This window comes from Ciconia boyciana, chromosome 8 (genome assembly GCF_034638445.1).
Source record: "Ciconia boyciana chromosome 8, ASM3463844v1, whole genome shotgun sequence".
Classification (NCBI taxonomy): domain Eukaryota; kingdom Metazoa; phylum Chordata; class Aves; order Ciconiiformes; family Ciconiidae; genus Ciconia; species Ciconia boyciana.
Genome location: NC_132941.1, coordinates 50,599,010 through 50,626,518, shown reverse-complemented (window position 1 = coordinate 50,626,518; position 27,509 = coordinate 50,599,010). Strand labels below are relative to the sequence as shown.

The window sequence follows — 27,509 nt, the reverse complement described above, 5'->3', positions numbered from 1 at the left end:
CATAGCCCTGCAGTGTGGGGGTCCCTGCCCTCCCGCCCCCCGGCAGTGCTGAGGCCCAATGTCCCCGAGGACTGTGCGTCCCCCCCTGCTCACCCAGCAGCCTTTTCAGCTGCAGGAAAACCCCTCTTTCCCCTCACCACAGCCCACCCCAGTAGCCCTCTGTGCCAGGCCAGGCTGGTGGATCCTCTGGAGCAGCCCCGAGCCAACCCAGATGCTCACCGGCAGCACATACCACAGCTGTGAACACATTTCCTCCAGGGAGTTATTTTCGGCATGGCACCGTTGGACGGATGCCGCTCCTGCAGGCACTATGGGAGCATCCTGCAAGAGCCAGGCATCACCCACAGGCACCCGGCTCGAGGAACCCAGAGCTCTGCTCTGGGAAGGACAGCACAACTGGGCAGTACTTTGGTGCTCAGCACACGACCTGCCGAGGCTGGCTCGCAGGTCCAGAGCTGGGTGGGACCCTAAAAGAAGTCGGTATCAAGACAGCTAACCAAATGTAAAAAAATAAGCTAATCTATTACTTATCATTAGACAAAATATTAGCATTTTGAGCAAGTGTGTTGATAGAGTTTTAAGGTGCCCAACAAGGCACAAACTAGTTTAATCACTCAAAACGAGGAGGCCCTGCAGAGCCCCAAATCTCCACTGTGAGGTGCACAAAGCCTTCCAGCCTCACCCAGTGCCAAAATTCCTGTGCTGTCCCCAACACGCACAGCCCAGGGCCCTCCTGCCATTGCCTCCATTTGGAGTGGTCTGGAGGCATCCTGAGGACCCCCGGTCAGACTCAGGGTGTGGGACTGCCTGGCTGCGGAGCATAAACCTCAGCTTCTCCATTCGGGTCACAGCCCATGCCAGCAGCAGGCGATAGGCTGGGCCACGAGCCAAAGGGGATGGGGACCACTCTCCTCCCTGCACATTGCCAGGATGGCTGGGCCAGGCAGGCCCCCTCCTCCCACCAGCCCCCCCAGAGTCCACTTCCCTTCCTCTCTGGCACCCATCAGAAGAGCTCAGCACCAGGCACAGTCAGAAAGGCGTGGAGCCGGGAGCTGGGCCATGCGGGAGTAAGAAGGGGACATGAGGACAGAGCAGAACTGTTTTTATTGGAGGTGTCAAGAGCAGGAACAATAACAAACCTACAGGCTCCCCTCCTCAAGTGCCATCCTCTTCCCTCTCACCACTGGGGCAGTCAGCATCACGTGTGCGTGCTACAAGACAACGGCAAGGCTTACACTTCGCTTCAGCCAAAAGCCAGACAAAGCCCCCAGCATCCTGGGCAGTGCTGCCACCCCCTCCTTGGCGACTGCGAGCTCAGCTTGGCCCTGCCAGAGGCAGGGCAGGACATTCACCTTCCCCTCCAAGGAGGGGCAAGCTTTGCGTGAGAGGAGGTTTTTGTCAAGGGAAGGACAGGAGCACAGCTCCACTGAAGTGCCAGGGAGCATGACCTGGGCTGCAGCTCCCAGCAGGACATCTCGGAGGACCCTGGGAGAGAGCAAGCCGTGCAGCCTGAGCAGAGCTGCAGCAGCCACAGGCAAGAAATGGCATCGCTAAGCCCCAAAGGGCTTTGCTGCCCCCTCTCTTCAACACAAACCAAACCGAAAGGGAGAGTGGTCAGAAGACAAACCAGGAGGGGAGATGAAGCAGGTCTGGAACGGCGTTCGGCTCTGGCTCACTTCCCAGCCCACCGCTCCTCCTGGCGCTTGGTGAGGATGTATTTGAAGAACTCGTATACAGACCAGGCGATCGCCGTTGAGGGCATCTGATAAATGACTCTCGCCTGGACCCCTCTGAAGTAGGCGGTCACGCCGCCCACTTGGTACACCGTCCTGAAGGCATTGGCCATGCCTGTGATATGTCCGCTGATGTTGGAGCTCAAGGCCAGGGACTCCTGGGTGTTGAGCAGTGTTTTGCAAACGTCCAAAGGCGTAGTGGCAGCAGCAGCGACAGCCCCCGCGCAGGCTCCGGAGACCACGTGGGAGCCTGGGTTGTACTGTCTGTGGGGGTTGAGCTGCTCTTGCAAGAACTCGTAGGTCATGAAGTGAATGGCTTGGAAGGGGATGTTCATGGTGAGCTGGGTGGTGTAGCTGCGGTAGAAAGCTCCGGCCCCTTCGTTGTGCCACACAGCCCGCACACAGTCCGTCACACGCTGGTAAGGCGAGTTGTACATTTGCATCCTCTGTTTGACCACTTGGGATGGATGGTGGCAGCCAGCAGCAGCAGCCAGGACCCAGGCGTGGAGGGGAAGAGGAGAGAGAAAGGGTAAGCGTGAAGCCAGGCTTCCTGCGAGCGCCCAGAGTTTAGTCACGCTGGCTTAAGAGCTAATGACGGACAACTTGGACCAGCAGTGCCCTGCATGTCCCCAGGCAGGACTGCAGCCATTTGGATCTGCCGAGGCATCATCGTCGCACACACGTCACCACCTGCAAACCCCACAGCTGCCGCAGCCCCAGGGAACATCCCGATACCCAGGTGCTTATACTCCAGATCTACCCTCGCTCCCAAGTGACCGACTTCTCCCCATCCACTGCCGCAGAGCTACCACGCAGTCTATTCTCTTATTTCCCAGACAGCTCTCGATCTGGATGAGCCTGTCCCTCCCCAGCCGCCCCCGCTGCAGCCCAGAATAACCGCAGCATGTCACAGAGCCCACCAGCCAGGAATTGTTAGCGGCCGCTGCCGCAACGCAGCCGCTCCAGGGGAAGAACCAAGCACCAAACCCCCTCCAACACATCCAGGAGTGGGGCAGGGGAGCCCAGAGTGCAGCCTGTTGCTGTCCTGCCTCCCCCTATCTCAACATGACCACAAGAAGCTAAAAATGATGTGACTACAAACTACTACAGCCATGGTAAGAAGACGAGCGCCAGGGAAGGAATGACAACGGCCTGGCCACACAGCTGCCTGCTCCTCAGGGTCCCAGCCAGGCAGTGGGCAGGCAGGAGCCTTGCTGGGCCCAGATCAGCTGGAGCTGGCACTGTCACAAGCCCTTCAGTTTTAAGAAAAAAAAAATTTCCATTAACGACTGGCCTTTCCTCGTTATTGTTCCTTCTCCCACCACGTTCGCAGACTTTAATTACAAACTCCCTCTGCCTTTTTCATACATACCAGGCTCCACAAAATCAGTATCTTCCAGACATTTCACAACACAAGACTTCCCTTCTCCTGACTTCTCTAGCACGCATCTTGTACCCTATTCTTTTAATTTTCTTCCTGAACATGGGCCCAGAACCATACCACACCTTCCCGAGATCTCACCACAGCAGTGCCCAATTTCCACAAACTTGGAATGACTTCAACAGTACGGATCGCATCTCTCTTGCCTTCTCCCCTGCTCCACGTAACTGTCACAAGCCAAACTCCTGGGCAAAAGGCTGGTGCCCTCCCGGCTCCTCCTAAGCTGGGGTTTACTGTGCTCCTCAGAATTAATCTCTTCTACCTACCCCCTCTGTAACGGGCAGCCACCGGGCTCCCTAACTGGAGCTGCCGCCACTGGTCCCCAAAGGATCCTTGCAGTCGGGCGAGCAACGAGGAGAGCACCCTCCGTGCCCCAGAGGGGACCCGAGCAGCCTGGGCAGCCCCCGATCCTCCCCTCCCCGGCAGGCCAGGACCATCGTTACCTTCGGCAGGGTTCATGGCTGCATCGTGGAGCAACGTTGCTACACACCCGGCTGCACCTGCAAAACAAGAACTACCACATGTGAGGGGGGGGAGGCGAGGGACCCCGGGGCTCCACCACAGCCCCGAGTCCCCCCGCCAAGGCACAGGAGGAGGCCCCTGGAAGAGGGTGAGATCCAAAGTTGGCCTCCATCTCCCATCCAAGAGATGGGCTGGTCCTCAGCGGTTCCCACCCGGAGAGCTCAAGAAAGAGGGAGAGGACTGCGACAGGCTCTCAAGTCCCGTGGGCCGACCGGGACTCACTCAGGGACAGGCTGATGCCACCAGGTGACCGGCGGCCCAGAGGATGGCAAGCGTCCCTGCGCCCCACGGAAAAGGAGAAACCCAACGGCACTCTGCCGTGTGCCTGCCGAGGGCGGGACGTGCCCTGCTCTCCCCTCGGCCCCACGCTTTCCCCACCGTGGCGGCTCGTCGAGACGAGTACCAGGCACCGTGGCAAGATGGGCTCCGAAACCACGCGTCGCTCCTGGAGCGAGCTCCAGCACCGACCCACGGGGTCGCAGCCGGTCCTGGCTCGTCTGTGGGCAGCTCCCGTCCACCGGCATCCTCCTGAGCCAGGGCCAGCGCTGGCCACTAACCTGCTTCAAGCCAGATACCTGGGAGCGGCTCCAGCAGGCGCAGGACCGGCGCTTCCCCCTGCCCGGCACCACGCCGGCGTGGCACCGTGCAGCTGGCTCGCGGCTGGAGAGAGCACAGGGCTTTAGGACACCCGTGGCACCCGACCCCGCGGCGGCGAACGCCCTACGGCCGAGCGGGACGGGACCAGGCCTCCCTGCGGCCGCGCTCGGCCTCTCCCCACCCCGCTCCCCAGCCTGGCGGTGGGGCGGCCCCCGGCAGCCCCCGGCCCCCGTGGCCCCCGGTGGGGGGGTCGGGAGCAGTACCGTTGGCCACATGGCTATTGCCCCCTGCGTGGATAACGTCGCTCAGCGTCTTTTTTAACTTTTCGTAGCAGGCGAAGTAGAGGGCGTGGGCCGGGCCGGCGCCGGTGGCGGTGATGTTCATGCCCCGCATGGGCCGCCAGACGCCCTCGGTGCGGACGATGCGCCACAGGGCCTCCAGCACGTTCCGGTAGCGGGCGGCGGGCTCGGGCTGCAGGCTCTGCATCCGCGTCTGGAACACAAGGCCCGGGCGGGCGGCCCGTCACCCCCGCGGGCCCGGCCGGGGCAGCCCCCGCCGCCGGCGGGAGACTCCCGCCCCGCCTCCCTCCCCGGTAGGCCCCCCACCCCCTTCCCCGCCGCGCCCCCGCCAGTGCCGGCACCTTGACGCAGTCGACGGGGTACATCACGCAGTGCTCCATGACGCCCGCCACGGCGCCCGCCAGCATGTGCGTGGAGACGGCGGCGCCCTGCGGCAGCGCCTCGTAGTCGGGGGCGGGCGAGGAGCACGGCTCGGGGCCCCGCGCCGCCTCGGGCCCCCCCGGGCCGGCACCGGGACCGGGACCCGGCCCCGGCCCCGCCTCCGCGCCTCCCCGCCGCGCCCGGCCCGCGCCGCCGCCGCCGCCGCCCATCAGCAGCAGCAGGACGCGGCCCGACTCCGCGCCGCCCCGCGCGCCGGGGCCCGCGCCCGCGCCCGCCCCCGCGCCCGCCCCCAGCTCCATGGCGCCGCCGCCGCCGCCGCCGCCGCCGCCCCGGCCCCGCGCCGCGCCGCCCCGCCCCCGGCTCCCGCTCCGCCCCGCCCCGCCGCGCCCATTGGCCGCCGCCGCCCGTCGCCCGCCTCCGCCGCGCGCCCACTGGCTCGGCCCGCCGCCCACCGCCCCCGCGCGCCGCGCTCATTGGCCGCCGCCGCAGCGACTCGGACGCCGCCACTGGCCGGCCGCTCCCTCCGGCGCGCTCGGGCCCGCTGCCCGTTGGCAGCCGGGACTCCCCGCCCCGCCGTCCGGCGCAGCCCATTGGGTGCCTCAACTTGGCGCCCCGCCCCGCCGCGCAGCCCATTGGACGGCGAGCCCGCGACCTTTGGCCCGCCCGCTGTTCCTCTCCGCGGGGCCAGAGAGCCACTATTGGCCGCCTCGCCCGCCACTCCGGCTCTCGGCGCGTGTTGTTTATTTGTGCGCCTCGGATTGGCTGAGCGCTGGCGGCGACGGCCCGCGGCGGGCGGGCCGCGCCCCGAGCCCGCGCTGCGATAGGGCCCGCGGGAGGAAGTCTCCGGGTGACACCGCCCGGCGAAGGTCGGACGCAGGAGCAAGGGCGAAGCCAGGCGCGGACCTCGGCCGCCTGGGGGCGCCGCCCCGCCCCGCCCCGATTGGTCGCCGGGTCGCGGGGGCGTGGCTCCTCCGGGGGGTGGCGGGGCGGATTGGACTCCGCGGCCGCGGGGGGCGGAGCGCCGCCCGGCGGGGCTCGGCTGCGGGGGCCCCTATTGGCCGCGTCGGGGGCGCCTGGTGACGTGGCCGCCGGTGCCGGCGGCGGGTGCCGGCAGCGGGGCGATGCGCGGGCGGGCGGCGGCGGGCGCACATGGCCAGGTGAGCGGGGCCGGGCCGGGGGGCCGGGGCCGGCCCGGGCCCGGGCCCGGTGCTGAGCTGTGGCCTCTGCCCGCAGGATCGGCGTTTCCTGCCCGTCGTGGCGCTCGGCGGGACCCTGCTCCTTCCCCTGCCCGTGCCCGGGGCCGCGGCAGCGCCCGGCGGCGCTGGGGCTGGCCCTCGCCGTGGGGCTGCTGCTGCTGCTGGCGGCCGCCGCCCCCCGCCGCTGGGCCGCGCCGCCCCGCGCCGCCCGGCGCGACGAGAGGTGAGCGGGGACGGGGGCTGCCGGGGGACCGGGGCTCACCGTTGCCCGCCGGTGCTGAGGCGCCCTGTCCCCCCGCCTCCCCGGGCCCCAGGTACCTGGCACGGGTGGAGGAGCTGACGGCCACCGACACCGAGGACTCGGCCCTCAATTACGGGGTGGTCGTCGACTGCGGGAGCAGCGGGTCCCGGGTCTTCGTGTACTTCTGGCCCCCGCACAACGGGAACCCCCACGACCTGCTGGACATCAAGCAGATGAGGGACCGGAGCAGCCGCCCCGTCGTCAAGAAAATTAAACCAGGTCGGTGCCACCCCTCTCCGCTCCTGGCCCCGAGGCCCCCGCGCACGGGCCGGGTACGGCGGCCGGCCGGCCGTGGCGGGGCTGGCTGGTTCACAGCCTGCCTTCCCCGGGCAGGCATCTCCGTGGCGGCGGCAGCCCCGGAGCAAGCTACGCCCTACCTGCGCCCTCTGCTTCGGTTCGCGGCAGCCCACGTCCCAGCTCAGAAGCACAAGGAAACTCCGCTGTACATCCTGTGCACGGCAGGCATGCGGCTGCTGCCCGAGAGGTGAGTTCCTCGGCCCTTGGCGGGGGGAGCCGCTGGGATCCCTCAGCCGCAGGAACGGGGAAGACAGCTACCTCGTCTCGAGCCTCGTGGGAGAACTGGGAATCCCGGGGGGGATCTGAGAAAGGCGCAAGCGGCGAGGGCTGCAGAAGGAGGCTTTGAGCGCGCTGGGAGGGAGGTGAGAGGAGACACTTGGAACTGAACTCTCAAACGAACAGATCTAGTTTCTCGTCTCCAAAGTGCGTTGGATGCAGCAACAGGGCTCGTGGGGCTGGACGTGGGGTCTGTCGCAGTGGCGTTCCCGCTGGCTCTTGCGCTCCCGCAAAGGAGCGTTGCTGGTGAAGGTCCCTTAGCATCTGTCCGTCTCCTGCGCCCTTGCAGGCAGCAAGCTGCAATCCTGGAGGACTTGGTGAGAAATGTGCCCCTGGAGTTTGATTTCCTCTTCTCGAAATCGCATGCAGAAGTGATCTCAGGGAAACAGGAAGGTAGGAGCTGCTGCGGAGCACTGCTTGGTTCCCTTTAGCATATTGCCGTAATGACCCTTTCTGTCTCGTACAGGTGTTTACGCTTGGATCGGTATCAACTTTGTCCTGGGACGGTTTGATCACGAGGACGGTGAGTCTGGCTGCTTGTAGAGCAGCTGGGAGGGCTGGGCAGAGCCCAGCTGGAGCTCGCCCTGGCGCTGGAGCTAAGAGCAGGCTCTGGAGTGGACAGCATCTGCTTCTCTGGCCAGGCAATGCCTGACCCCAGCCATGTATGCAAAACCCTCCTGGACCTGGGGCCCGGAGGGGCACCTGCCCCCGTTGCGGGAATTACGGAGTCCCTGCATGCGGGAGGGGGACACCTGCAGCATTCTGGGAGAAGAACCAGGGAGAGAGGGTTTGTAGTAGTGTTCCTGTAGCGATTTCCAGCGGTGGATACTTTGTGGGAACCTACAAAGCCGGGGGGTGGCCAGCCCTGAGTGCCAGGACCTGCTGCCCTGCAGGTGATCCCTGGGGTCTGCTTGCAGGGGTGGAGGAGCCCCATGAGGCTGCTCTGAGGGGTAATGGTGGAAGGGAGGAGATGCCGCCCCAGGCCCTGCCCCTCGCTGACACGCCGCTGTGGGTTGCAGAGGAGGATGCAGTGGTCACCGTAGCGCTGGGGGACCAGGGAGAGTCCCTGGTTCGGAAACGAACAGTTGGGATCCTGGACATGGGGGGCGCGTCCCTGCAGATCGCCTACGAAGTGCCCGACTCCGGAGCCTTCTCCCTGCAGCAGGTGTGTATTTGGCTGGCCAGCCCTGAGAGCAGCCCCTGCCTTTTCTGGGTCGCTGCTGACCATGGACCTCTCTGCATCCCCAGGAGGAGGCTGCCAAGAGCCTTCTGGCAGAGTTCAACCTGGGCTGCGACGTGCAGCACACTGGCCACATGTACCGTGTCTACGTCAACACCTTCCTGGGCTTCGGGGGCAATTTTGCCCGGCAGCGCTACGAGGAGCTTGTGCTGAACCAGACCTCTGTGCACAACCGGTATTGCTGCCTTGCCTGGCGATGCCGCTGCTGGGCCGTTGTGAAATGGGGTGCTGGTTCCTTCATGCCGCCCTCTCCCCATTAGATTTGTCCCAAGAGCCACCCGTGGCGATAACAGTTCCCACAGCCACGTTGGCAGCAGCAGGTGCCTGGGCTGGCACAGAGCGCACGGGCACTGCCCTTCCCCGAGACCGGCAGGCGTTATCAGTGCCGCAGCTCCCTGCTTTCCTCCTCCTCCCCTCACGGCAGGTGGCTTTTGGCTTTTCCTGCTCTGACTTTCCCTCCTTCTCCAGCACCGATTCACTCAGCATGTCTTTCCATCGCATCCCCACCTCGAGCTCTCTGTCTCCTGTCTCTCCTTCCCTTCCCAGAGCGCTGTCGTGAAGCTGTCGCCAGAGGTGGAGAGGCTTGGTGCCCAGGTACTCCTGTGCCGGGAGCAAACCCTGCCTCCAGATCCCCGGGGCTGTGCAGGGGTGCAGACACCTGCAAGCTGGGTGGGGTGGCCATGCCTTGTCGCACCCCGCAGGCGCTCGGCCACACGGCGAGTTTGGCTTTGGCAGGAGGTGGCAGGGTGGGTGCCAGCACCGCAGGGTACAAGGGGACACAGCCTGGTCTGGCACAGGGGGTATCTGGATGCAGGGCGGCGCTACGCTAGGCTTTTGGGGGTGGTACAGGACCCCCTGTGCAAATTGCCTTTCCTTCCTGGCCCGTTTTCCAGCCTGCATGGCCAGCAGACAGGACTGAGCCCCGAGACGCCCTTCCTGGACCCATGCCTGCCCGTGGGGCTGGAGGACACGGTGGCCAGGGGCAGCCAAACCCTGTACGTGCGGGGGCGAGGGGACTGGCCGGCCTGCGCGGAGCTGCTGCAGCCCCTCCTGGCCGTGTCCAACAGCAGCCAGGCCTCCCTGGCAGGGGCCTACAAAGCACCCATCGACTTCGGCAACAGCGAGTTTTATGGCTTCTCTGAGTTTTTCTACTGCACCGAGGACGTGCTGCGCCTGGGGGGCCGCTACAGTGCCCCCACCTTCACCTCTGCTGCCCAGGTGGGTGCTGCCCCAGCCCAGGGGCCAGGGAGCTGCTGTTCCCAGGGCTGGGGGGGAGTGGGGCCCATTTCTCTGCTCTGAGCCCCAACTTCTCTGTCCCCCAGGAGTACTGCAGACAGCGATGGGAGGTGCTGACCCAGCGCTTCCGTGGTGGCCTCTACTCGTCGCACGCAGACCAGCACCGGCTGAAGTAAGTGGCTTTGCTGGAGGGGTGTCATGGCTGGACCTCCTGGCAGGGCTTTTGCTGGGGTGAGGGACTGCGGTGCAGGGGGTAGTGTCGGGCTGATGCTCCCGTGTGCCGTGCCTGCAGGTATCAGTGCTTCAAATCGGCCTGGATGTACCAAGTCCTTCACCAGGGCTTCCGCTTCCCCCTGGACTACCCCAGCCTGCGCACGGCCCAGCTGGTGTACGACCGGGAGGTGCAGTGGACGCTGGGAGCCATCCTCTACAAGACGCGGTTTCTGCCACTCAGGTACCGTTGGCTCGCTGATGGCATCACTCAGGGAAGGGCGGTTGGGCAGGAGCAGGAGTTACCGCACCGGGTGAGGGCTCTGCCACCCCGGCAAGGGGAGCGGCAGTGCAGGACCCTGGTAGTACCCCACGGCATCTCACTGCCAGCCCTGACTCCTCTCCACAGGGATCTCCGGCAGGAGAGCATCCGGCAAGCACATGCCTCCTGGCTGCGCCTCTCTTTTGTCTACAACCACTATCTCTTCTTTGCCTGCATCCTGGTCGTAGCGCTGGCCATAGTCCTCTACCTCCTGCGGCTGCGCCGCATCCACCACCGGCAGCTGCGCTCGGCCCAGCTCACCCTGCTCTGGCTGGACAAGGTGGTGGTGCCGCCGGCCCAGGGAAACGGGCCATGACACTGGTCGTACCCGCCATCCAGTTGCACCAGCAGAACCAGGACTGGCTGACAGCCTGGGCTCCGAGGGCTTGGACTCTTTAAGACCATCTCAACGCTGCACTCCGTCATCTCCACATCAGAACTAGAGCCTGTGGGCTGAGGCGGCTGCGGACACTGGAGCTTTCGTCTCTGCCTCACCCCAGCCCTAGTCTTTGCATTCCTTGGCCTCTGGCCTTCGTCTCGCTACGTGGTGTAGAGCAAAGTTCTCTGCTGCCGCGGGCTCAAGGCTGCAGCCCTGGCAGGTCCCTCAGATAAGCAGTATGCTATCCCTGAGGTGGCCAACCCAGGGCTGTGGCCTGAAGCACCAGGCCACCCCGTGACTCAGCCACCGGTTTGCAGAGCAACCTGGTGAAGTGCTGCAGCTCATCACCTGGGGTAGCCTTTCTGGAGTCCCTTACGAGCCCACAGGCTGAAGAACAGCAGTTGCCAGCAAAGTCCCTGCAGGAGTCAAGTGAGCCATGAGCTGCTCTGCCCAGCCCAGCCCAGCCCCTCTCGGAGCATTCCTTAAAGAGTGTCCTGCTCTTTGCCATGTCTTCCCCTCCCAGGACAATTCTCCCATGGTCCTAGCCAATGCCCCAGGCACTGAGGGCTCAGGGATTGGTTCCTAAAGCACCACCAAAGTGGGCTGCGTTTCCTTTCATACATTCCCGCCTGGGCACATCTGCCCCGTGGCGTCCCACACGTTAATTGGGGCACTAGCACCAGGACCAGTGGTTCTCTCCCCCGTGAGCGCAGGCTGGGCCTGCCCATGGGGGAACCACCTCACTCCAGCCCAGCTCACTGCCCCAAGGCAGGTCTGAGCTGCGGCTGTGCACACAGGCACAAGCCTTCCTCCCCTGGGGCTGGAGCCCCCTGATGACCCAATGAAGTTCATCACTTTTTACTTGAACTCAGCTGTTCCCATTCCTGTAGCAATAAACAAACCCCTTGAGCCATCCGGCACTGGTCTTGTTTTCTAGCAAGCACCTCCCCAGCAGCGACAGCTCCTGGCTGGTGGCATGACTGGGGGCCAGCGCACATCTGAACAGCGTTGCTTCGGGCCACTGCAGTGGGACGATGGAGTTGCTTTCTTGCCAGCAGATGTTCTCTGCGATTCCAGCAGGACAGCTGAGCTCAACTCCCGAGCTGGTAGCAGCAAGGGAAGCCCTGATCCAAACTGAACTGTTGTGAATCTTGGAGACTGCATCCTTTGCTGCCCCCCTCTCACCTCCTAAGACAAGGAAGTTAAGCCTGCCCACTCAGAGCCCCTGGAAGATGTTGCTCCCTGCTTTTTACCTTATTCCCCACCGCAGCCTGGGAGAGGCCACTAAGCTTCTCCAGCTGCTGCACAGCCATGGGGATGGCTCCAGCACATCTGCCTACCACCAGAGAGGCTGGGCAGGTACCCAATTCTCCCTCTAGCACATGCTGTTGCCTGCTTGTGACCCTGGTCCCACAGGACAAGTGCACAGGTGGCATCAAGGATAAAACTTCCCATGCACCAGTATGCTGCCAACCTCCTGCTCAACAGCTGAGGATCCCAGCCTTACTCTCATGGTGCAAGAGCAGGGTTAGGGGGAAGGGAAGAAGTCTGAATAAAGCCAAGACTGTTCCTCAGCCTCAAAGCAGCAAGTGTCTCTGCCTCACTAGACTAGAAAAAGGATTTATTTCCACAATGCAAATTTAACAAAACACAGACAAATAAATAAATACAGATAAATTATCTGATAAATAAGGGGAAACCTAAAACACAACACTCAGTTCTTCTCAGAACATGGACACAGGTTGGGGGGGTGGTGGTACCTAGACACTACTGCAGCACCCTCACTAAGGTGAGAGGAGACACAGCACCCCTTTAATCCCCTCCAGCAGGCTGCCAAGCAGCAGAACCCCCTGCCCTGCATCCCAGCACCTCCCTCATCACACCCAAGGGGGTCTGCATGCTCCTCCAGGGTCAGCCCTCCCTTCTCACACCCACAGCCAGAATCTGTCTTAGCAAGGACCACCCTCACCACAGGGGACTGACGATATAACAGAGGATGCTACGGGCTCCTGCCTTCTCAGGCAGAAGGGCAGACAGTGCCTGAAATGACCAGGGATATGGTAACTAGTTGGGGAGCTTGGGCTACGAGCAGGGGTTTCACTTGGGGGGCTAGGGCTGAGCGCACTGGAAGGAACAGGGCGAGCACTGCAGGGACAGGATCCGCTGGCACTACGCACAGATCTCTCTCAGGACGGTGCTCAGTGTCAGTGACTGCAGTGCTCGGCCAGCTGAGGGGATCTCTTCCTGGTAGCGTGGCTGCTCCCAGGGCCAGGCTTACCAGGCCCTCGTCCCAGGCAGGGGTGCTGCCTGCCATGCTCAGGGGCCCAGCCATCATTGGTCCAGGTTGCAGTGCTCAGGGCGCGCTGGGGCAGCGGGTCCAGCCTCTGTCCCAGCACCTCTGGGGGCTGCCTGGTATGGGAGGGTAGAGGCTGGAACAGCAGCAAGAGCTGGGGGAGGGAGAAAGAAGGAAAAGTTAGCACCAAAGTGCACCCACGAGGGAGCCCCCACAAATCTAGAGAACCACAGGCTCAGGGGGAAGTGCTGGCTTTGCTCAGGCCCAGCGCAGAGCCAGCAGCCCCATGCTGACACCAGCTCACCACAGCCACAATGCACAGAAGTCAAAGCATCTCCCTCCCAGCAAGGGCCAGGCTGCAGCTCCCTCCCCAGCCACAGACAGGCAGGCAAGCAGGGACATCCCTGCCACGCCAGTCCTCTGCCCACTCACGGTAACAATTTTGGTGTGGGGGGGTCTCTGTTCAGGTGCTGGCTCCCGGGAACTGCTCACTCCCAGAGGAAGCGCACATACCAGATGGTCTCGTTCTTCAGCTGTGGCCCGAAGAGGGGGTTGGCCTGGGCCAGGATGGCGATGAGCCAGCTGCAAAGGGACCCCATCTGCCGTCAGCCCCAGTAGCATGGGGGCAGGGACCAGGATCCCGGGACGCTGCTGCCCCGGGGGGTGAAGTGCCCGGGAGGGAAGCAGGCCGCAGCCCGGGGCTGTCCCATTCATCCACGGGCAGGAGGCTGGGCAGCAGCCACCGGGCCTGGTGAAGCCACACGGAGGATGGGGGAGGTGGGCGGTATCAGGGCCCGGTCCGCAGTACTCACAAGAGGTAGCAGCACACGGCGGTGGTGACCAGCATCGTGATGATCACCCTGCGGAGACACCGGCGTTAGGACGGGGAGGCCCGGTCCCGGACCCCCCCCGCCCCCGCTATCCCTCCGAGGCCCTCACTCACCCGCGGTTCGGCCCCTTGGGCACGAACCAGGGGGCGGCGATGCCCACGAGGCCCCAGAAGGCGGAGAAGAGGACGAGCGGCAGCGCGAAGCTGTGCGCCGTCATGGCCGCTCCGCACCGACAGACGGATGGCCGCCGCACCGGATGCCGCTCTGCCCACTGCCGCTCGCGGCGGCCAATCCGCGGGCGGAGCGCGGCGCGCTGGCACCACCGCCGCCTCCCATTGGCGGAGACGCGAGGCCGGGCGTTCGGCGGGCTGACGACAGGGGGCGCCAAAGGGAGCCCGCCCTCCCCTCCCTGCCGCGGCAGCGCGGCTCGGGCCCCCGCTCGCTGCAGGCGCTCCCCGCATCCCTACTCACCTCGCTCCGGAAAGGAGGCACCCAGCCAGACACCAGCCGCTCCGTAAATACTCCTTTATGTTACAAAATTCGCGCTCACACCCGCCGCCTCCTCCCTGCGCACAGCCCGGCTGGGCACACATCCCCCTGCCGTGCAGCCGGGGTGGAGGGGGGCGGTCTCTGCTGCCTCCGGGCCCAGCGGCGCAGCTCCCCCGGGAGGGCTCTTCCTCCGGCGGGTTACTTGGGGACCCGCCGGAGCTCGCTCATGAGCCAGAGTGCCACGCTGAGCAGCGCCAGGGAGCCTGACTGGTGTGTGGCGGCCAGAGGCGTGGGGACATACAGCAGCAGGGTGCTGATGCCCAGGCCCACCTGCCAAGAAGGGAGACGGGGTAAGAGCAGCTGTGGATGCAGCATTGATACACATCCCCAACACAAAGTGTGATGTAGAAAAGCCCATGGCCCAGCCAGACTTCCCACCCTCAAACTCAGACTGTGTGTGCAAGCACGGTGAGGCAGCTCCACCTCAGCTCCAGGCTCTTGGGGCCAGTACAGATCCAAGCTGGGGACAGCTCTGTCTTGTGAGCATGCTACAAAGAACTAGAGGGAGGGGAAAAAAAAAATAAAAGCTGGGGGGGGAGACATTACCTGCATGCAAGCCACAGCCAATAAGGACGTCGCTGCCATCCTGGTCCTGCGAGGGAGTGGGATCTTCCGCGAGAAGAGGTACAGTGCTGTGACAGCTGTGACTGAGGCGATTCCCTACAGAAGGGAAGGGAAACAACCACCCTTCAATAAAAGTTCAAAGGAAATGGGTGCAGTGGCCTTTGCCTGCGCCTTCCAAGCAGTAAAAGAAATTCTGTGAGCAGTATTTAACTGTGGAAACATGTTAATGGCCATGACCAAATCCCGGAGCTCCCATGCCCACCAGGATAACAACCCTGAAATTTAACTAGCTATAGAGTTCCATTTTTCTCAAAATTAATGCTTTACTTTCCAATAGCTTTTCCTCATTTCTTCAAGTCATTAGGAATTATTTCTGCCTTCTCCCCATCTGTCACCTTGTCAACTGAAGGGGGAAGCTGTCATCTGGAAAATTGATCGCATTTTCACCACTCAGCTGTAGTTCACCAGCATAACCTTGCTATACAGGTCACTCCAGGTCCTCTCCTAAGTCACGTCATCTTTCTTTTTAGTTTTAGTGATGGCTTAGTCCACAGCAGTGCTGGCAGTGGTATTTAATATCTGGATTGCTCTAGCTAGCTATTTTCACAGGGTGCTACTGGTGTAAAGCAAGTTCAGAAATGCCAAAGGAAGCATTCAGTATCGGGATTTCCAAGTTTTATTTCACACAACTTTCCCAAACATTTCAGTAGCGAGGGCTACCCTGGTCTGCAAGTTCGTGTTATGGAAGAGGAGACACAAAGAAACAAAGTCTGTAACTTGTGCTGGAGGAAGACGTCCTTAAGGAAGGAGACCACACTGAAAATAAATAAGAATGCTAAACTTCCTCTTTCTGCAGAAGCAAACTGGCAACATGCTCTCAGGACCTTTGGACACCCTGGATATCACTCAAGCTGACAGAACCACAGCCCAAAGAGGACAGCTTCGCTGTAGGAGGCAACTGAGAAGCAGCACAGACATAGCAGGAAGACAGCACTTACCAAGATCCTGTGATCAAACTGTACGGTTGTAGGATTCTCAAAGATATTTCTCAGCACAGGGGAGAAGGCAAGGAGATCATCCGGGATCCAGCGCTCCCCCATTTTGGGGAAGGAATTGTACACAAGGCCAGCATCCAGCCCTGCCACAAAGGCACCTGCAATTCCAGAGCAGAAAATGAGACTACCAGAGTAGGCACAGGTGGCACTCCAGGTTGCACAGCTCTGACTCAAGAGCTCAGCTTGATCCTGAATTTCTTTCAGAAACATATACAGAGATCACACAGCAACAGGCAGGCTGGAAGGTGCATCTCTACCTGCTCAGGAAAGACCAGCAAGGGAGGTTCTCAACTGTCAGCTCCCTGACAGCAATAAAGTTTTCCCAGAAAACATGATGGGAGTTGCCCACAGTCCCTGCCAGACCAGAAGAAAAACAAGGCAGAGAGTAATGAGCCACAGATGGGACAGCAGTAAGAAACACTCTTACCTGAAAGAGCGGTAAGAAAAATGAGAGCTGTAGTGCCATGAGCAAATTGTCTCAGGCGGAGGAGCTGATGGGTCTCGGGTAACTGTAAAATAAAAAAAAAAAAAGAAAATAATCAAGGCAAAGCATTTCCAGTGCTGTTTGCAGCAGGTAAGAAAACCCTTCACTGCATATATGGGCCAAGGGGTTGGCCTGTATTTTACAGGAGGAATCTAGAGACCACCATGCAGCACAGTCACACTTCAGTGGTTCCTCAAAACCACAACTAATTGAGGCCAACCCTGTGCAGAAACTGAAGTGGCCACTGGGCAGTTACTGTCACAAACCATTTAGCCTGGCCAGGCACACCCCTCCCTAAGCTTGCACGAACTCTGAGGCTAATCACTTTTGAGCAGAACAGCATGAGTCAAAGGAAGCATCCCATAACCGAGAAGTTTACAGATGGGGTATTTTGTAACGCAGTATTAGATCAGAGTCAGGAACAGAGACTAAAACGGAAGCACCATCACCCTTCACACCCTTTCCTCACACTTCATATCACACTCCCATCCCTCCGAGTTGACACGACCCTGTGCTTTTGAATCCTGACACAGCACTCCGTACCTTGTGTTGTGGAAGCAGCAAAGACAGCCCCGTCCACAGGCTAGCAGAGTACAGAACCAGCGCGGAGCCGAGATGTGCTGCGAGACGGTACTGACTGACCCGAGGAATGTCGTAAGAGTCTGGCTTCTCTTCCAGCCCGCTCTTCACCATGTACCATCCCAGCAGTCCCTGGCAAAAGAAGAGAGGGGTCAGAGCCAGCTCCCCTACACTGCTACACTGCCCTTCCTCAGAAAGAGGGGTCAGGGAACAACCCTTCTTGTCCGTCTCAGCACAGACAGGGCAGCAGCGACTGCCAAGACCAGATAAACATTAGGGGCAAAGCAACTTGTTTCCTTCACCTTCAACCAGCTACCAGCGCTGACACCCCCTGAAGCTTTCACAAATCCCACTGTCTCAACTACACTCGATCAGAAGATATTCACGGGAGATGCTGCCACTAATCCCTGTGGCTACAGAGCTCGCTCACCTGGAAGCACACCAGCCCGCAGAGTGCAAGAACACAGCCCTTCATGGGGCGGCTGAGCCAGCCCTTTCGCCAGAAGTAGGCAGCAGGCAGAATGTAGGCCAAACCCACAACACGGCCCCACATACGGTGTGAATACTCCATGTACCAAATGAACTTGAACTCCGTCAGCGTCATGTCATGATTCAGGCTGTTAAAGACAATAAAACAAAGAACCGCTCAATGTGATGTGGCAGTCGTAGTTCCCATGACAAGGGATCACCATCCTCAGAGAAAGGAAGTGACAGCGAAGGAGCGACCATCAGACAGACTTTGTGTGCCTTCCCAGTGATGTTAGGAAACATTTCCCTTCTTGCAAGAGTTCCTTGTGTCTCTCAGTCGTAAGAGGGATGCTCCCAGCCCACCCTCCTTCCGCTTTTGCGCACTCACATTTTAAACTCCGGGAACTGCTGGTACTTCTGGAATTCGGCTTCCCACTCCTGCTGTGTTCTTGGGGGTTTCATCTCTTTCACCAGGTGCCAGTCAACCATAGAAAGGCCCGATTCTGTCAGCCTGGGAGCAGACAGAGACACCAGCGGGCACAATTCACTCCCTGACAGCATGCAGCTCTACTGAACTGAAACAAGAGCTCTTGGCTGCACTAGGCAACCCTTAAACTGACAGTCAGAAATAGGATGGAGATCAGGGAGTCTGTGAGTGATCAACAGACCTAAAATTACTGAAAACGTGTGAGAGAAAGTTATTCCCAGTTGGCATCAACGCACTGCGGAACGCACTGCAGACAGTGTCTCTCTGGTACTCTCAGCCCTACCCCACGATGTTGCTTTGCAACCAGGGAGGGAAGACACGAGAGGGGCTCTCACAGGCGCGGGCAGGGCGGGTCCCTGGCGCGGGAAACAGCTGCGGGCCGCAGGGACAGCCTAAGTGGGTCACGGGCGGCGGGGACCGGGGGGCGGCGGGGACCGCTGCCTCCACACGGCCTCAACTCTGAACCCCTCCAACGGCCCCAGAGCGGACACAGTCGCGGGGCGCGAACCGGTGCCAGCGGGGCAGGAGGTGCCGCGCTCACCTGGTGACGCCGCCCAGCACCACGGCACCGGCCACGGCGCCGCTGCAGACCAGGAGCCATCGCCCCACGGCGGGCGGGGTGGCGGCGGGCTGGGGCGCCTGTTGCAGGAGCCGCCACTGAAGGCACCGCTGGGTAGGGAGACAGGCGGGGGTCGCCGGGGCCGGGGCCGGGGCCGGGGCCGGTCCGCCCCGCGCGGGCAGCAGAAGCCGGACACCGCAGCGAGCCGCACGCAGCATCCTGAGTGACCCCGGAAGTGGCGCGCGCCGCCGGAAGCAAGGCGAGCACTTCCGGACACACCTGGGCGTCACCATGACAATCCCCGGCACGTGACCGAGAGCCAGCAGCGACCCCCGCGCGCCGCCAGCGCAGGTGAGGGCGCGTGCGAGGCGGGGGCGGGGCCCAGGCGGGGGCGGGGCCGCGACGCCGGGGGCGGGGCTTCCGCCGCCGCGCGCGAGAGAGGCGCGCCGGCTCTCCCCCCCCCCCCGCCCCTCCACCCTCCCGCGCCCGCCCTCGCGCCCGCGGGCGGCGCGGGCCAGGGCCGCGAGGGGGCGAGGCCGGAAGCGGGAGCGAGGGGGCGGGGCCTGTGGCGGAAGTGGGGCGGGGGCGGGGCCGCGGCCGGCGGCGGTGCGGAGCCGGGCGGCCGCCATGGGGCGGGTGGGGCTGACGGCGCCGCTCCCCCCCCAGGTATGGACGATGGCTTCCTCATGGAGGTGTGCGTGGACTCGGTGGAGTCCGCCGTCAACGCGGAGCGCGGAGGTAAGGCCCGGGGGCCTCGGGGGCGGGAGCGGCAGCGGCAGCGCGGCGGGCCCCGGCGGGGCCGGTTCTGACGTGCCTTCCCCCAGGGGCCGGCCGGATCGAGCTGTGCGCGGGCCTCGTGGAAGGAGGGACCACCCCGAGCATGGGTGAGCCTCGCCCGCCCCCGCCCCGCGGCGGCCCGGGTCCTCCCCCTCCCCGAGCCGGCTCTCCCTCCCGGGGGAGCAGCCGTGCCCAGCGCCCCCCTCCGGAGCGCCTGCCTTCCCCTTCCCCTCTTCCTGCGTCCCCTTCCCCTTCCCCTCTTCCTGCGTCCCCTTCCCCTCTTCCTGCGTCCCCTTCCCGCCAGCGTGGCTCCCCCCACGCCCTGCGTACCCCTCCCCGCTGTCCCGCCTCGCCTGCCCCGGTGGCGGAGCTGCCGTAGCGGGGTGCGGAGCTGCCGCTCTCCCGCCCCGCAGGACTGCTGCAGGTGGTGAAGCAGTGCGTGAGGGTCCCCGTGTTCGTCATGATCCGACCCCGCGGCGGAGATTTCCTCTACTCGGACCGGGAGGTGGAAGTGATGAAGGCCGATATCCGCCTTGCCAAGCTGCATGGGGCTGACGGGCTGGTGTTCGGGGCCCTCACTGAGGACGGGCGCATCGATACAGAGCTCTGCACGGCGTTGCTGGGTGAGAGTGTCTCCAGTCAGAAGTGCTGGGCTGAGCTCCGTGCGGTGTCTGTGCTGTGGCTGGGGGCGGGAGTTCGGTGCTGCTCCGTCCGATGCTGTAGAAAGAACTGCAGGGTGCTTTGGTCTGCATGTCTTGTCTGTGGTCTCGCCGTGTCTCTCCACCTTCTCCAGTTTCATGTATTGTCATACCTGTGAGACATTAAAGAGGTAAGAAGCCTTGCAGATCAAGGACCACTGCCCCAAGCAGTTCACACAGACTTTGAGGCCACCTGGGACGTAGAAGCAGGGTCTAGGAAGGAGAGAGGCTTAGGGGAGCTGCTTTGGGGGCGTCAGAGTATTAAACTGTTGGATTCTCTCCCTTCCTTGTTTTCTTTGCCCTTTGTTCTTTTGCCTCCATCCCTGCTACAGGTGTCTAGGATATGTCTCTTCTCGACTTTAGCCTTGTGGGTAGCTGGCAACTCATCTTCATTTTTTCCTCTAACACACCCAGTGAGAAAGATAATGAGACAGAGGTGGAAATGTGTAAAAGGCTACTGAAGCTGCAGTGGGAAATTATTAGTCCAGACCCCTAACACATAGAGAGAAGGAGGATTTGCTTCCACATCTTTTCTGTGAGCTACAGGCAAAGCTAAAGAGGGCTGAGCCTTTCCCTGGTGATGTGGTGCTGAGGTTCTTGTATGAACATGAATGTGCTGTAGGGAGTGCAGCAGAAGAGAGGAGTCTTGCCAGGATTTGCTTCCACTAGAGCAGTGAGCTGCTCTGCTGGAACCAGAGTTTCCAGGACAGGAGGCAGTTGGGTTTCTTTTCATAGAAATAAATAACCTCTGCCCAATAAATAGAGCCCCATTGGTGAAATTTGCTGTGGTCTGAGACAGAGCAGAAATTATAGGTAGTGAAAGAAATGACAAAAATCAACTCTCCTGCTTTCAAAGGGCACTGGTCCTGTCCCTTCCCCAGGTAGCTGAGACAACTTTCCTGCTTCCTTCCTGCAGAGAAAGACATCTCTGGTGGGAATGAGGGTTCAGCATGATCCAGATGGGATGGGGGATTTTGGTGTCACTCATAAAAACAAAGGTTTGTTGTTCCTCAGAGGGCAGAACAACTCCTCCCCACCAAAGAGCCTGGCCAAAGAGGAGCAGCCATGTTGTTTCCAGCAAGTACTGGGAGTCTTTTGAGCTGCCCAGGAGTGGCCCGAGAAGCCTTTGCCCTCTTTCATCTCATATGCTTTTCTGGTTCTAGCACAAGGGACTCTCTGTGCCAGCCCTGACTGACCGTATGTCTTCTTATTGCAGCTGTGTGCCGTCCCCTGCCAGTCACATTTCACCGAGGTGAGTCGCCTGGGACAGTGGCCCTGGCAGGGACCCTGCTGCCAGGGGAAGGTGGGGCTGGGGGGGAGCTGAGCTTAATGCACTTTGGTTGTTCTTTGGAGAGGGGAAAGCTCTGTATGCTGTGCAAGAGCAGGCTGTGGCTGGGGTGTTCCCCCCGGAGGGGAAGGGTCCAGGCTTGGGGGATGTGTCATTGCCCTGTGTGGAGAGGAGGTGTCTGAGGAGCTGAGCATGGTGGCCCTGCCGCTGCTGCGAGGGGGACATTATAGTCAGGAGCTGTGGCTCCCCATGGGGGTGGCCAGCTGTGAGAAGGACCCTTCCTATCGTTGTCTCCTGGGCTCCTGAGCTGTCTGGGGGACAGGGCTTGAGCACGATGAGCTGAGTGATTTCTGAGCTGTTGTGTTGGTCTCTCAGCCTTCGACATGGTGCATGATCCTCTGGTGGCATTGGAGACCCTGATTTCTCTGGGTTTTGAGCGGGTGTTGACAAGTGGCTGTGACAGCTCAGCGCTGGAAGGATTGTCCTTAATTAAGAGGCTTGCGGAACAGGTAAGTGTTCCCTATGCTCCCCTGGGTTACCGTGGCTGCTTCCTGCGCGTTGCCTGGAGGCACCTCCTTTATGGCAGCCCTTATTTCTGTAAAGGAACTTCTGTCACGGACCACTTGCCCCTCTTGTCTGGCTTGGCCTTAATCTGTTTTCCCAAGTCCACGTGGGCTGGACCCTGAAGTCTCTGACAGCAAAGACTTGTTGGGTTGTTCTTGCTCACAGACTGGGAGGAGGGCGGTAAGAGTTGGTTTCAGCAGCTGATGTGATTAGCCCACGTAAACAGCAAAGTGAGGTCCCTGCTGGGGTCTCACAGTTGCTGTTAGGAAAATGCGACAGATGTAGCTGAGAGGTAGCCAGGTGGGATAGAGAAGTAGGAGGGAATGGTGAGAATGGTGACAGGTTGTCTTAGCTGTAACTGCAAATTCTTTTCCACTTTTCCTTCTAAAACATGAATAGTACAGAAAAAGATGGGGGAGAGTGCACGAATCATAAGCCATGGTGACATCCATGAGCTTAGGGAAGGCGCTGCATGTAAGGTTTCGTTGCCGCCCCACAAATGCACGTGTGGATGTAGTGCTGAGCAATATCACTAACATATTATTCTTCTTTCAGGCGAAGGGCAGAATTGTGGTGGTGCCAGGTAATGGTTTCTTGTCATCTGTAACAGGTCCTGTAGCCCGTAGCCTCTGCTTCCTAGCCTCTTGCCCTGGGATGCGCTGTCTGATCTGGCTTTCTGAGCCAGGTCCCCAGGAGGAGGAGCTCCTGCCCTGGTGCAAGTAAAGGCCACACAGCCAGCCGGGGATGGCAGAGCCCTGCAGCTGCTGCTCACTGAAGGATTTGCGGACGGCTCTAGGTCTGTGGGAGAACATGAGCCAAGGCGTCTCCCGCCTCTTTTCACGTGCCTGGGTCTCAAGGTTGTCCCAAGGGCTGTCTTTTCCCTTCAGTGTAGATGGCGCTTCCCTTCAGTGTAGATGGGTAGGTCCCAGGGTGATGTCAGGTCTGGGACAGTGCCATCTGTGCTGTGTGTGACATCGGGATTCTTCCCACCAGGGGGTGGCATCACAGAGCGCAACCTGCAGAGAATTCTGGAAGGCTCCACTGCTTCTGAGTTTCACTGCTCTGCTCGCTCAGCCCGGGACTCAGGGATGAAGTTCAGGTAACTTATGATTTATTTTTTAGCAAAACCGTACAAGAGAAAAGCTGGATTAATATGAACATGAGTTTGTAGAACAGGCATAAATTTCAACCAGCTTCCTGGGTGCTAATTATGCTCTTGTGTTTGGGATCGTGATGCCTGGCTCTGTATTCTGCAGTGTATGAACCTGGCGGTGCTCATCATCTGGACACAACCTCCATGCAGAACCGGATCCTTGGGGCGTTTCTTCTGCTACTGCTGCCCCAGGGTTTGTGAGTGCACTTGTGTTGCACTCGGGAAGGCAGGTTCTGGTGTAGTTGCCTTAGACCTTTAACAACCGTGTAGGTTTTGGGAGGCCAGTGGGATGTGCCTCTGAGGAATGAGTGAGGAATGGCTCACATTTGTCCACAGGTCTGCACTGGGTTTCTGTTGATGCTGTTGTTTCTTGCCTTTGGATTATTCTTCTTTCTGTTACTGTTTCATCTTTGGTTTGGGTGGCACCAGCAGGTTCTTCTGGCCACTGCTGAGACTAGGGGAGATAGTGGGTTTTTCTTAATGTGTCTTACTCATCTGTATCACCTGCAGATAGTAACCAGTGGTTTTCCTGACAGAAATCCGAACGTTGCCATGGGAGCGTCCTTCTCTGCCCCTGAATACTCCATAAAGGTGGCAGATGTGGCCAAAGTGAGGACCCTGAACGCGATCGCAAAGAACATTCTGTAGTGGAAAGCACCATGCTGGGACAAGAGCGCTGAGACTCCAGGGTCTTCCCTGCCACATGGACAGATGGGTACTGCTTCCGTCCTCAGGCTGCAGAGGATGTGAACTAGGTGATGAAGCCTGACATCTCTTCCCTTGGCTTCCCCTGAATGACCAGTCCCTGGCCTGGAAACTTACGTTGGCCATTTTAAATAAAAGGACTCATTCCCAGATGTTGCGGCAACAAGCTGTCTGGCAGTATTTGGGAGGAAGGGAGCTGAGCAAGTAGGGGGACTGAATTGTGTAGCACTGCATGTGATTGTCAAATAAACACTGCAGCTGCCCCCCTCTTGCTGTGCTTTTTAAAAATTTATTTATATTTTACAGGTAAGACTGTGATCTGTGTTGCATAGCCTGAATTAATCAGGCCCCTGCTGCACCAGAGGAGAATATAATCACATCCAGAATGCCAGGGAGGGAAACATCATAGCCACAGCTGGAAAACAAGGCCTGCTGTGGTCAGCCAGTAGGATAGCTGGGGATTAGCAACGCAGCAGCTGCTAGGTAGAGAGAAGGACATTGATACGTAGAGGTGATGAACACGCTAAGTTCTAATGGGAAGGAGCTTCTAACCACCTGACTGGTTAGGTGAGGTAGTTGTGAGGCATCCTGGGTTGTGGGCCGTGAGTGCTTGAGGTGGGCTGGGCGTATGATGAGATTCCTTGGGAGGACAAGGTGCTTTTTCTCAGGGAGTTTCCAGGTCCTTTTCCCAACATGAAGCACAAACTGCTTGTTCTCCAGACAGTGCTCGGGGGAGTGTGCCTGTTGGGTTATTGCTGCCTAGTCAGAATTGAAGCCTTAGACTCATTTCAGTTACCCTGCAAAATACTCAACAGAAGATCTGAACAGCATCAGAGTGGTCCATTGAAAGAGTAGAAACCCAGAGATAAAGCATCTTTATTCTTGCTGCCTGCTCTTCTCTAAAAGATCCACAAAGCTGACGAGAATCCCCCTGACAGCAGAGATAGCGGACCTTCTTAGGAAGCAAAAACAGGGTTCAAATTTTCTGCCCATCTTGGCAATAGCACAGAGCTTGTGAGGATATACAGGAAAATGTAATGTTTGACAAGGGGGCAGCACCTTTTGGCACCTTAAAGAGAATCAGGTCATTGAAAACCTATAACGAAGACTAACTACGTATCTTCAGCTCAAAGGGTGCATCCACCTTTTCACACGGATCCATCAGAGGTATCAGCGCCTCCCAAAATACACCTCGGGAACGTACATAGTAGTTCTCAACATAGGAGCTGGGAAGGGAATGGCTGCTTAGTGCTGGTGTTGGAGCCTGCTTCAGCACTGACAGATGTGCAGGCAGTAGGAAGGATCCAAACTCAGAAGCAGAAATTACTGAATTTGTGGTTATAGTCAATATAGTTCAGAATACCTGCTTTAAGAGTTCATGGCTTATGTTGTGAGATTTCATGAGTCATGGTGATGATACCGGTATCTCAATTAACGTGAATATTCTGCTGACACAACCCCCCCAGCATCATAAACACAGAGTTTGGTTCTTTCTTTCTGTGTAAAGCTTAAAAAAAGAAAAAAGGAAAGAAAAAAAGGCTTTTGAACTCACGTGGGGTTACAGCATAACAAAGCAGAGAAACAAACCCTTCAGAAACAGAGATGAGCAGTGAGGGCTGGAGTAATTTGTAGATTGCCTTGCAGAAGCCTCTGTCCTGGAGCAGGCCCTATGTGAGACAGGCATGAAGCAGTGCCTAGTTTTGAAAACTTAAGTTACAAGATGGTGGACAACAGATGGGTAAAGGCAGGGGAGCACAGGGAAATGGTGTGGGATTGTTGGCCAAAGAGGTCTCATCACTTTGATTAGCTTGGTCCCAGTGAATGTTTTCTGGGTGTTGTAGTGAAGGAAGCTTTATGGGAAGAGCTGAAGGACAATGAGGTGGCTTTGTGGGTTTTTAGGAGGAGCTTGTCCCAGGTAGGAGCGTAGAGAGAGTGGGGATGTGCTTGCTTTGAACAATTAAAGATAGCTGGCATCCTGTGCTGAGCAAAGCACTTCAACTCTGAATGAGAGACCAAAGATGGGGTGAAGATGGGCTATGACATGTACTGAAAACCGAGACAAGTGATGGGACAGAGCATTAAATAGGAAGGTGTCGTGAGCAAGTGGTGCCCTTGGCAGCAGCGCTCCAGGTGGGTACAAGCAAGGCCGGAGGACACCTGTGCCAGTGAGCAGAAAGAAGAATCGCATCAGCACTCTGGATGGAGGAGGGCTGAAGGAGTGACTGCTCCATTCGCTTATTTCTTATCCGTTGCATCAGATTGCTGCTCTCATCAGCAGTGTATTGGTTCCGGCCTGGAGGACCTAGCACTAGGGGTAGCTTTATTTACAAAAACAAGTGGATTTAACCAGACAAGCCAATAATAATTAACCAATGAGTTGGACATTGAACCCTTCTCTGGTATTGATAGTAAGGGGCTTGTTCCTGAGCAATTACTCATTGTATCACCCTTGACTTCTGAGCTATCTACTAACTCCATGAACAATGAGACAGCAGAATCCTTGCAGTCACGCTACCGTCCCCTTTTACCTACCGCTTCCCAAGAGCGTGCATGATAAAGCAAATTCAGTTCCAGCCTTAGAGTAGCACCATCCCCACCTGCCCCCACACCTCCACCTTTCTAAGCAGCAGGGTGATGATTTAGTGTCAGTCACCCTACTCAGGAATGGTCCTGTGGCTGTCTCAGATATTAGGGGTTGCCTTAGAATGAAAATTCAAAGTCTCTTTTGGGTTTTGTGGTCAGCCAGCTGCCATAACATGCAAACAACACAGAGATGTGGGAAAGGGAGAAGCAAAAGGAAGAGCTGAGAAAGTCTCCAGGCTCTGCAGGCTGGAATAAATTGGTAAAAGGAACCCGGATCCCGGGGACTCAGAAAGACCACTTCAGCATGCAGTCAGCTCAGCTGCCAGACACTGCAGGTTCCCAGGCCTGGAGCACTGCTGGTGTCCTGGGCCCCCTTGCTGGGTGGCACCTGAGTAAAAGGGTACTGTCTTCTTTGGCTCCTGAGGGACCAGCCTTTGCTGGACTTTCTGGCAGCATTCAGCAGGCTTGTTCTGGCAGGAGAGGTCTGTTGCACTAAAGTAGTGTCTTCAGTGGGTCCATACGAGCTTGTCTCTGTTGGTGTGCACTGATGAAGGCTGTGGTTTCTGAGCAATGGCTGTGGTGTCCTGCAGTGACTCTGTGACCAGTGACTTCCCTGCATCTCCACTTTGATCTCTTTCTTGGGTCTTCCTCTCCTCCCTTCCGCAGAGCCCATGCAGTTTCCAAAGCCCTTTTGGTCACTGCTTTGGAGTGTGGTGTTGTGCAATAGTACCAAGTTAACAATTAACTGTGTGTCATCAGGGATTTTGTCCCAACACCGCCTGAGGGTATGTGGGGACTTTTGTCCCAAGCATCCACCCAGGACTGTCACAGCCAGGCAGAGCCAGGGGAAGGAGCCGCCGCCTCTTCTCCCCTGAGCCATGTCGGCAGCCCTGGAGGAGTTCTGCGGCTCTGTCTTTTGGGTGAGTGGCTGCATCACCCCTGTCTCCAGTTCTTGGGGTCGGACGCTCAGTGGAAGGGGAGAGCAGTAGATCCCAAGGCTCACAGCTTGTTCAGCCAGCGGGACCCAACTGCGAGCGGGCGGCAGAGGTTCTGGTATTTATGCAGGACTGCCATGGCACTGAGCGCTGTGCACTGCCTGCGTGGTATCCACGAGACAACAATGCAAATGACAGTTTCCTGAGTGAGTCCTGTCCTGTTGTAGCCCCACAGCCCAGCTGGGAACACAGGACACCCTGCACGGACCTCTCGGGGAATGATTTGGGTCCAGGTGCTGCAGCTGGCTTGGCTCCAGCAAGGGGTGGTTGTGGGGGAGGCCCTCCCAAGCTTGGGCAGATAGATGGGTAGAGGGACATCACCTGGGACCTTGGCTGAGTGCTCAAATGCTCAGCCAGGAAGGTGGGTGTTGAGGAGGGGGGTGTGATGGGGTGGAGCAGGAGCTATAGGAGTGCTGGCTTTTGTGCAGTGAGCCAGGTGAGGGTCCAG

General features: G+C 59.4%; 5 protein-coding genes across 11 annotated transcripts; 2 read left to right on the top strand and 3 right to left on the bottom strand.

Annotated features, from left to right (window-relative positions):
* Positions 1–1,085: 1,085 nt before the first annotated feature.
* Positions 1,086–5,585, bottom strand: SLC25A28 (solute carrier family 25 member 28). Its single transcript, XM_072871561.1, is given in 5 exon segments — positions 1,086–2,190; positions 3,618–3,674; positions 4,557–4,785; positions 4,934–5,338; positions 5,340–5,585. Coding segments are annotated over 5 exon segments (1,434 nt in total). The 5' UTR covers positions 5,565–5,585; the 3' UTR covers positions 1,086–1,672.
* A 245-nt stretch (positions 5,586–5,830) lies between these two features.
* On the top strand, positions 5,831–11,348 carry ENTPD7 (ectonucleoside triphosphate diphosphohydrolase 7). Of its 2 annotated transcripts, none has more exons than XM_072871559.1 (12): positions 5,831–6,130; positions 6,207–6,392; positions 6,484–6,689; positions 6,804–6,954; positions 7,333–7,436; positions 7,510–7,566; positions 7,961–8,208; positions 8,292–8,458; positions 9,177–9,501; positions 9,606–9,691; positions 9,812–9,973; positions 10,139–11,348. In XM_072871559.1, exons 1-12 carry the CDS (start codon positions 6,123–6,125, stop codon positions 10,365–10,367), a joined length of 1,929 nt encoding a protein of 642 aa, XP_072727660.1. In that variant the 5' UTR covers positions 5,831–6,122; the 3' UTR covers positions 10,368–11,348. The 2 variants fall into 2 exon arrangements, with proteins under 2 accessions (XP_072727660.1, XP_072727661.1); XM_072871560.1 differs by having other exon boundaries at positions 5,834–6,130; positions 8,063–8,208.
* A 679-nt stretch (positions 11,349–12,027) lies between these two features.
* On the bottom strand, positions 12,028–14,158 carry ATP6V0E2 (ATPase H+ transporting V0 subunit e2). 2 transcript variants are annotated; one of them, XM_072871569.1, is made up of 4 exons: positions 14,025–14,158; positions 13,536–13,583; positions 13,156–13,305; positions 12,028–12,877 (listed from the first exon to the last, which is right to left on the bottom strand). In XM_072871569.1, exons 1-3 carry the CDS (start codon positions 14,144–14,146, stop codon positions 13,212–13,214), a joined length of 264 nt encoding a protein of 87 aa, XP_072727670.1. In that variant the 5' UTR covers positions 14,147–14,158; the 3' UTR covers positions 12,028–12,877; positions 13,156–13,211. The 2 variants fall into 2 exon arrangements, with proteins under 2 accessions (XP_072727670.1, XP_072727671.1); XM_072871570.1 differs by lacking the exon at positions 14,025–14,158 and adding an exon at positions 13,667–13,919 and having other exon boundaries at positions 12,030–12,877.
* On the bottom strand, positions 14,067–18,765 carry COX15 (cytochrome c oxidase assembly homolog COX15). The gene is made up of 8 exons (XM_072871562.1): positions 18,281–18,765; positions 17,641–17,763; positions 17,215–17,401; positions 16,749–16,916; positions 16,149–16,230; positions 15,665–15,819; positions 14,649–14,762; positions 14,067–14,372 (listed from the first exon to the last, which is right to left on the bottom strand). Exons 1-8 carry the CDS (start codon positions 18,589–18,591, stop codon positions 14,241–14,243), a joined length of 1,272 nt encoding a protein of 423 aa, XP_072727663.1. The 5' UTR covers positions 18,592–18,765; the 3' UTR covers positions 14,067–14,240.
* On the top strand, positions 18,573–23,753 carry CUTC (cutC copper transporter). 5 transcript variants are annotated; one of them, XM_072871563.1, is made up of 9 exons: positions 18,573–18,649; positions 18,965–19,036; positions 19,123–19,182; positions 19,489–19,698; positions 20,990–21,025; positions 21,437–21,570; positions 22,181–22,208; positions 22,619–22,724; positions 23,315–23,753. In XM_072871563.1, exons 2-9 carry the CDS (start codon positions 18,967–18,969, stop codon positions 23,424–23,426), a joined length of 756 nt encoding a protein of 251 aa, XP_072727664.1. In that variant the 5' UTR covers positions 18,573–18,649; positions 18,965–18,966; the 3' UTR covers positions 23,427–23,753. The 5 variants fall into 5 exon arrangements, with proteins under 5 accessions (XP_072727664.1, XP_072727666.1, XP_072727668.1 ...); XM_072871565.1 differs by lacking the exon at positions 19,123–19,182 and having other exon boundaries at positions 18,592–18,649; XM_072871566.1 differs by lacking the exon at positions 18,573–18,649 and having other exon boundaries at positions 18,868–19,036; positions 23,289–23,426.
* The last annotated feature ends 3,756 nt before the right edge of the window (positions 23,754–27,509 follow it).

Excerpts from the sequence above, each read along its gene's own strand:
- ENTPD7 (XM_072871559.1), top strand. Across the intron at positions 6,393-6,483 it reads GCCGCCCGGCGCGACGAGAG|GTACCTGGCACGGGTGGAGG; the intron begins GTGAGCGGGGAC and ends CCCGGGCCCCAG. Across the intron at positions 9,502-9,605 it reads CCTTCACCTCTGCTGCCCAG|GAGTACTGCAGACAGCGATG; the intron begins GTGGGTGCTGCC and ends TCTGTCCCCCAG.
- ATP6V0E2 (XM_072871569.1), bottom strand. The coding sequence starts at position 14,146 with ATGTGTGCCCAGCCGGGCTGTGCGCAGGGAGGAGGCGGCGGGTGTGAG. Across the intron at positions 13,584-14,024 it reads TGCCTCCTTTCCGGAGCGAG|GGTGATCATCACGATGCTGG; the intron begins GTGAGTAGGGAT and ends GTGTCTCCGCAG. Across the intron at positions 13,306-13,535 it reads GCCGTGTGCTGCTACCTCTT|CTGGCTCATCGCCATCCTGG; the intron begins GTGAGTACTGCG and ends GTCCCTTTGCAG.
- COX15 (XM_072871562.1), bottom strand. The coding sequence starts at position 18,591 with ATGGTGACGCCCAGGTGTGTCCGGAAGTGCTCGCCTTGCTTCCGGCGG. Across the intron at positions 17,402-17,640 it reads CAGTTCCCGGAGTTTAAAAT|CCTGAATCATGACATGACGC; the intron begins GTGAGTGCGCAA and ends TGTCTTTAACAG. Across the intron at positions 14,763-15,664 it reads AGTTTGATCACAGGATCTTG|GGAATCGCCTCAGTCACAGC; the intron begins GTAAGTGCTGTC and ends TCCCTTCTGTAG.
- CUTC (XM_072871563.1), top strand. The coding sequence starts at position 18,967 with ATGGACGATGGCTTCCTCATGGAGGTGTGCGTGGACTCGGTGGAGTCC. Across the intron at positions 19,699-20,989 it reads GCTCTGCACGGCGTTGCTGG|CTGTGTGCCGTCCCCTGCCA; the intron begins GTGAGAGTGTCT and ends TTCTTATTGCAG. Across the intron at positions 22,209-22,618 it reads CAGAATTGTGGTGGTGCCAG|GGGGTGGCATCACAGAGCGC; the intron begins GTAATGGTTTCT and ends TCTTCCCACCAG.